Source organism: Myotis davidii, unplaced genomic scaffold, assembly GCF_000327345.1.
Source record: "Myotis davidii unplaced genomic scaffold, ASM32734v1 scaffold150, whole genome shotgun sequence".
Taxonomy (NCBI): Eukaryota; Metazoa; Chordata; class Mammalia; order Chiroptera; family Vespertilionidae; genus Myotis; species Myotis davidii.
In genome coordinates, this window is record NW_006283437.1 from 1183549 (window position 1) to 1191273 (window position 7725).

Here is a 7725-nt window from a genome sequence, read left to right on the forward strand (position 1 = left end):
GGGGCGGGGGGGGGTCCCTTTCTGAGGCACAGCCCTGTGTGTGGCCCTCTGCATCCACAGTGCAGAGAGCATCCCCAGTCAGAACCATAAAAATAACCCCGCCACCACCTCCCAAGATAGAACCAGGAACAGGAAAATCCAAATGTCTCTTCAGGGTGTGAAAATGGCAAGCGTCCCTAGCTTCTCCGGGAACACGTCCCCACTGCTTCTACATGGCCATTTCTGTCTCTCCCACCTGCCCTCCAAACCCACCAGCTTGGAATCTCAGAATCTGAGTCACTGTAATCATTGTTTTAAAATGCATCTCATTCTCTTCTTTTTCAAACATCTGGCCATTTCATTCACCCCCACACCTCCCACTTTAAAGCAATGACAACAGCCACTTCCTAGTCACTACTCTGCCTTCGCCAGATCCAAACCCTCCAATATGACGTCCGTCTCCCACCAGCTCCTCCCTCACACATCATCCTTCCTGTGCCCTGCCTGTGCCCCGCTCGCTCCCCCACCCGGGCTGCACTCCGCCTGCCTGAAACGCCCTCCCAGCCCCCACCCCCTGTCAATCTGGGAACTCCTACGCCTTCTGTAAGATTGTTCCCAAATGTCATCTCCTCGGGAATCTTCTCCACCCCTTCTCAAGAAAGGATAGCAGCCAAAGGGTGTTTACACCTTCGGAGCAGCACTTTTCACTTGTGTATCAGAACTAATCTGCTGGTCTCACGTCAAAAGACCAGGAAGATCTTCAAGGTTAAAGACAATGTTATATGTCTCTTCAAAGCCCATGTTGCAACCTGACGTTATACAATATATTCTTTCTGTTATTAATTAATTGCTGTTCTCCTTCCACTAAAGTGTAAATTCCATGAGAGCAGGGACTGTCTTGTTCACGGCTCTAGTTTCAGTGTTTATTTATTGCAGGCACTCAATAAATATTTGCCGAATGAACAAAGAGATGGACAGATGGCTACACGGATAGGGAAATGATTAAATGGGTGGATGATGGGTGGAAAGATGATGGACGGATAGGTAACTGGATGGATGGGTGAATAAATGGATGATGGATACGTAGACTGGCTGGGTGGGTAGATGAATGGATTGGTGAGTGAGTGGGTGGAGAGAAGGATGAGTGGATAAAGGCCAGGTTGTGTTCACCAGCCCAAGGTCATGGAGTCCCGAAGAGACAGAGCCAGGTCTAGATGTCAAGTGTGACTTTTGAGCCTGCACGCTCAAGCCTGATTTTTGGGCACCTCTGGAAGCCCAGCCTGTTCATGGGGCAGCGGCAAGGTGAAAGAAGAAGGAGTGTAGATTCCGGCCCAAGGACACGGTGACTGTTGAGCTAAGTTCATTTCCATCTACTCAGCAGGAGGGGACCAGAAACCCCCCTGGTCTGGGTCTGAGGTCCCCTTCTCACCCACTAGGGTGCTTTCTGCATGTGGGCTGAGGGAAAAGGAGACATCCAGGGGGCACGGGCGGACCAACAGGGCAAAGGACAACCAAATGCAGCAACAGCAGCAACGATAACAACAGAAAAAGGCTGACACCCCTCAGGAGACCGCCACCTTCGCAGACCCTGCGGAACCCACAGCTGCTGTCTTTCAGTCTCTGCAACACTGAGCTCCCTTCCAACCCCAAACGCTTCCAGGAAAGGCTCAGCTGTCCTTTCCTGTCCACAAGGAGGAGCAGCCAGGACGAAATTAAGCCCAGAAGTTGAACGGAACCAGGCTCAACAGTAGGTAAAAGAGGGAGAGGGGGTTACAGGTAGAAATTAATATATTTATGTTCTAATAATTCCTGGTAGTCCCTTTATAATAAAAAATAAAACACATTTACTAAGTGCCCATGTGTGTGTTTGATGCTAAAGACATCTTAGCACCAAATGGAGACTTTCTCCTGGATGAAATCAGAGGGATGGACTTAGAAAATGTAAGAATACAAGTTAATAGAACTCATAAAACTCCTAAAATTGCCCTGCAAATGAGAGAAAATACTGCGTAAGCAAAATGAAGGAACAGTTGTAGAATATCAGACGTGGACCCGGAAGTCCGGAGGCCATGCAAGCAATCCTGTGCGCCTTCGCTGAAAGGCTTTACTCTCTCCTTACTTTTCTTCAATCTATTATTTCAGACATGCTCTTCCACCTCTGAAATGGTCTGATTTTTCTGCTTTAGAACAACCACCTCCAATGCAACCCCCACCCAAAGAAGTTAGCTCGTTATCCGAGCTCTCGGCTAAAAGATGAAGTTCTTTCTGCCAAATGGAGAGAGAGGCATCTTAAAGTACCATGTAATTCTACTAAACACTCATCTTACTTGCAGCCACGACACAAGGAGAGTCAGGGCTTCCTGCAGGTGGTCATCAGTAAGCCCTCCTGCGTATCTTTATCCAGATACGGGCACCTTTAGCTGTGGCTCCCTCACAACTCAGTCTTGGTTCAGAGACGGGCAAGTGTGGTTTTTGTTTTTAATTCTCAGACCAAAGAAATCCCTGACTCCACCCCCAACCATTACATAGGTTGGCATCCCATAGCACCCTGTACATTTCCTTCAACATACTTAACAAATGTGAAGTGAATATCAGTGTAGGATGTCTTATCTCCCCATTACACCATAAACTCCATGACAATAAGGGTGTCATTCAGCATTGTATTCCCACCATTAAAATAGTACTTGACACCTAGAACTTAATGAATGCTTTCAGGAAGGAAGGGAGGGAGGAAGGGAGGAAGGAAGAGTTATATGTGGTAAATATATAAATTTCCATCAGATTTTCAAGTAGCCATCGCACCTCTGAATGCCATAAGTAAACACTGGAATTACATACTCTATAAAAAGCCCAGCAGTCAATCTATGGAATATCACACAATTCCGATTTGGAGCTGGATGAGTGAAGTCAAGTAATCCATGGTATTAGATCAAATGCCAAAATGATAAGAGACAAAGCTTTTGAATGCATCAGCCATACACGATGAGTTTTTCAGCTGACCTCCCTACCGACCCCAAAATTCACTGGACTGCAGTCCAAAACAACAGAGACAGGATTTTAAATTGTATTTAGTAATTTAACAACCTGTAACTAAAAAGCATCCAAAGAAGATGCATATTCTCAAAACTGTGACACTTTGATCTATTTGTGTGTGTGTATGTGTGTGCATGTGTGTGAGCGCACGCGCGCGCGTGTGTGGCAGGGGTGGGGTTAGCGGATACAGAAGGACAGGCAGAGAAGAAAGAGACACCCCAACAGCAAGAATGTGTACAAGTTATTTCCAAACCTCCAGTTTTTCTTTTGGCCCACTACCTCCTCTGTATCTTTTTCTCTGTTGAGCCTTCCACATCATAAACGCTGTAGGTGGCTCTGGGCAGCACCTAGACTAGAGTATATCATCTGTGCTCGGAAACATGTTTTTTAATTAACTTTCGAAGAAACATGTTACATCAACTGGATTTTCAAAGGTCATATTTTCCATATTTACTTAGGAAGGACAGCTGTTGCCCAGTGACAAAGCTGCAGGCCTTCCCTGCCTGCGCTGCAGCTCACAATGAATTAACTGCTGCCTCCCCACAAGCCGGCCTCCTTTGCGAGACCCAACAGGAAGCCACCTACAGATTTTTATTTCACCTCAGACTTTGGGCCTGAAATCCCTCTCCAGGTTGGAAAAATCAGAAAGTCAAGCCATCAGACAGTCTTTCATCCACACAGATCCCCCAGGACACACTGCGAGTAAGCCCGAAGGTGAGCGGAGTTTCACGCACAGACCTCTGGGCTCTGCTCGTGGGACGCAGAGAGGAGGCGTAACTGAAGCAAGCTCCAGTAACGTGAAACCTGACGTGGTGGTTACACACATGCACACGCACACGCACACATGCATGCGCACACGCACGCACACACATGCACACACACCACCACACTCTCTTTATGACTGTGTTGAGAAAATTCAACCTGACATGCAGAATATCATATTACAAATGGAAAAAGTGATGCCGAAAGTAAAACGAACCTTTTGATTCATCTTTGATGGATGTTTTTCTAAAAGTGCATATTCTGATCAGTATGTGTTAACTACAGACAAAAATGAACTTGTATGCTATAGAGCTGATGGGGAAATAGCAATGGCTGGGTTCGTGCAATCCATCAGGGTTTTTTAAGAATAACTTCTATTAGAATGCTTAAAAACATGTCTTCTCGTCTACACAGGAAAGGGAAGAGCCGGTTTACTCATTCTAATCACCAGTGTCTTCACAGCCATAAAATTAGTGCACGGGGGTTTTCTATGGGGGCCATGGCAAGTTTAGATCTTTCTCACAGGACAGGGGTGAGAAAAGATGCTCTTTACAAGCCTGGCTGTCTGGGCCCAAACCTGAGCTGTGCACTCCCTGGTGTAACCCGGAGCCCGTGGAGAACAGACCCGAGAAGAAAGCCCATCTGCATACACGCAGGAGGCACAGTCATCTAATGAGTCCAGAATAACTGTGTCCCACGGTTTCCTGCCGCTAATCAAGTAATAGTGAGCATCTCACTCAGAGTCACGGGCCCTCGGTGTGAACATTCCTCTCGCAACCCCTCGGCACTCCTGGCCAGGGCCCTGTAGGTCGGTTCACTGGACTCCTGTCCCAGGAGAGAAGTGAGGCCCTACAAGTGCATGGCGTCCCCAAGGTCACACAGCGAGGAGGGGGCACAGCAGAGAGCCGACCCCGTTGGATCTCACTCCAACCCCACCCTACGAATTCTGAACCTCTGCATTTTATTGCCTTCCTATTTCTACTGAACTGACTTCCTTAAAAAAATAAACTCCCCACTAAAGTGCAAAACCTTCTTGGAGGAAGAGCCTAATTCTACCCAAAGGCTCATCTTCATTACAATTAAAGCGCAGAAGCAGCTCCCAGGCGCCTCTGAAGAACGCCAGAGAGAGAGCTCTGCTCTGCTTGCCTGAGGGGCCCCCCTTCTAACCCAGAGCCGAGGCAGTTTCATAATAAGGATTCTGAGCCCCAGTCCCCTGCCACCAGGGACACCCTAACCCTACCTCCTCAGCTAAAAAGCAGAGTGGGAACACAAAGGGGGAGGTTATGGGGCAGCCACGCTAGAGTTCTGGCCCCTGGCAGTACAGAACAAGGAAATCTCATCTTAAGCTCCTCCCACCCATCCCAGCCTCCCCAACGTCCATGCCAGCACAACGGACCATGGGGGCTCAGTGGTTTCCTGGCCTTAGGATCACCCTACACACCTCCTAGCCAAGAATGGCAGAGGCTGTATCCTCTCTCCCTCCTGCTTTGAATGACACGCCGCACTCACACACACACCTTGACTTCTAGCAGGGAGCAAGGCTGCCTGAAATTAGCGCACACTCCTTTGCAGCAGGGTGTGGGTATACCATTCAGTTCTAACTAAAGGCACAGAGGCAGAAGCCCCCGTGGCAACTTCCACAGCAACCATGCCTTTCTCTCCCGTTTCCTTCCTGCGGACTAAATAGGGATGTGCTGACCGCATAGCCTAGCATCCTTCTTGGACCACGGGATCTCTGTCCCTCCCAGGACGGTGGAGCAGAAAACTGAAAGGAACCTAGGGCCCTGGGCTCTGGACGCCTGACTTCGGGGTGAGAATAGTCACACTTGTTTCCTATACATTAGATTCACTTTAAGAGGAAATATGTGGTACCAACAACACCCAGGTAAGGAAGTGCTTTATGGTGCGCAAATTAGTCCCAGGCAACTCTGAGCATAGCTGAGAGTAACGTCCACCCTTCCGGAATGTCCCCACACTGAGCATCTCAATTTCAGGAGCTGCCCGAGCATCTTATGTATTGCAACCACTTTGAGCCACTCACTCAGCAACATTTTAGGGTGGATCCTGTTATTGGACCCATTTTAGAGATGAAGAACTGGGGGTGCAGAGAAACTAAATAACATGGCAGGGATTCAAACTCACAGCGACCTGCCGGTACCCTGTGCGTATGCCCACTACCCTACGATGCCCACTACCCTACGATGCCCACTACCCTACGATGCCCCTCAAGGAGAAGAGAAAACAGAAGGCAGTGAAAAAAAAGGCACTCCTACTGGGTCGCAGCCATATTTCTTTGGAAACCTTAAACCTGCTTCACTCTCCACACCAGGAAATTCCTACCATCTACTCCTGCGGCAGGTGTGTCCTCACCGGGACATTCTGATCTTCCCAACCTTGAATAACTGCAGAGCAGGTGGGACAGGATAGTAGCAGTAAAAGTTCCAGTCCCCGTGACCTCAGCCGGAGACAAAGACAGAAACCGACTCATGGAAGTGAAGATCTTCTATGCATTCCGGCACCACCTTAGGTGTTTGGCTTGAGGGGCCAAAGTTCTAGAAAACACCCCAGCTGTTTGCACCAGTACCTCAGTTGTTGGGACTTGGGAAGTGCTCCCGTGCAGTCCACGAAACTAGGGGTCACAGCCTTGTAAGAGAGGCTGGGAGGGGGAGGGGGATCTACAAGGGTCCAGAGCTGAGCCAGCCCTGCCCCAGATCTCGGGTGAAGGGACACAGGAGTCTCAGAAGACAGCAGGGCCATGCTGCCAGCATTCTGAGCAACTGACAATGCCACCGACACGCACAGGGATCACTTTACTTTTCCCTGGAGGGTGGAGGTGATACAACCAAACTGTCAATCAGGACCAGTCACATCTCCTGCTCTTTAACACTTAAATACTTTCCTCTCACCAAATTCAACCACACCTAGCCCAGCTGGAAGTTACAAACTCCAATGCTGACGGAGGCCAGAGATGGGTGAAGCATGCCTGGAGGGCATCAGCGTGATGAATGCTCAGACAGCCACTCTCGGTCCAAATGACTGTTCTAACCGGAGAGAGGGACCAAGTCTCAGCACACTTGAAGGTGGAAATTCAGAGATGTATGTGAAATCTCCCAGCTCTAAAATGCTGACATCAAATTCAAAAAATGGTCGACAACCTAAGGTCTCGACATGTCTACATGACGTGGCCCCGGGAGCGAATCTGCAACAGCGACCACTGAGGCCACATGCACATGATTAACAGACCGGCCAAGGTGAGCCTCCCTGGCTTGGGTCAAGGATGTCAAACCGGATGTAAGGACCCAGGTAAGCAGCCACTTAGAGCCCTCCCACGTCTCACCAGAAAAGAGAAGGGGAGGCTTAGACCAAGATCTGAGAGGCACCCTACCTGGGCCACCTCCTTCGGGAGGCCCGGGAGGCCACGCCCGCCATCGCCATCACCTCTACAGGACGGCACGTCCGCAGGGTGGCAGCCCGCGGAGGCCTGCGTGAGGCAGGGGACGAGGCAGAACTCACTCTGTGAGAAGAGGAAGCACAGTGAGCAGGAGTGAGGGGGAGGGGCCTCCAGAAGCAGGCTGGCCGGGCAGGGTAGAGTCAATAGACCCGGTTAGACGCTCCTGGGAAGGGAGAAGGGGGTGCACTGCGCGGCAGGTGACGCCTCCTTCTCCGCGCCCTTTCCTGGAAGGGGCATCACCGCCTGTAGGCACACGCCCCTTCAAAGGACCCTCTGTGGTGAGGAATCCCAGGTCCCTGCGACAGCGATTCCTTCACTCTCTGCCTAACTCAGTCACTTCTACAAAGTCCTTTTCACCGTATCTTCCAAAAAAGGGGTGGGGGGGGGCATCCCAGGGCACACAGCCTACCTTGGCACTGGAACCCTTGCTTCCCGAAGCCCCTGCAAAGGCAGAAGGAGGCAAGTCAGGCAGCTGGAGGGGAGCCACCACCAGCTAGTTC

General features: G+C 50.0%; 1 protein-coding gene across 1 annotated transcript in view; it reads right to left on the reverse strand.

The window, feature by feature from the left end:
• PRKCB (protein kinase C beta) overlaps positions 1-7689 on the reverse strand; it is a gene marked incomplete at its 5' end in the record, with an annotated part of 308734 nt that extends 301045 nt beyond the window's left edge. Inside the window, one exon of the mRNA XM_015563848.1 lies at positions 7635-7689. Within this exon, the coding sequence (XP_015419334.1) occupies positions 7635-7689 (55 nt within the window). The remainder of the gene's footprint in view (positions 1-7634) is intronic.
• Positions 7690-7725: the final 36 nt, after the last annotated feature.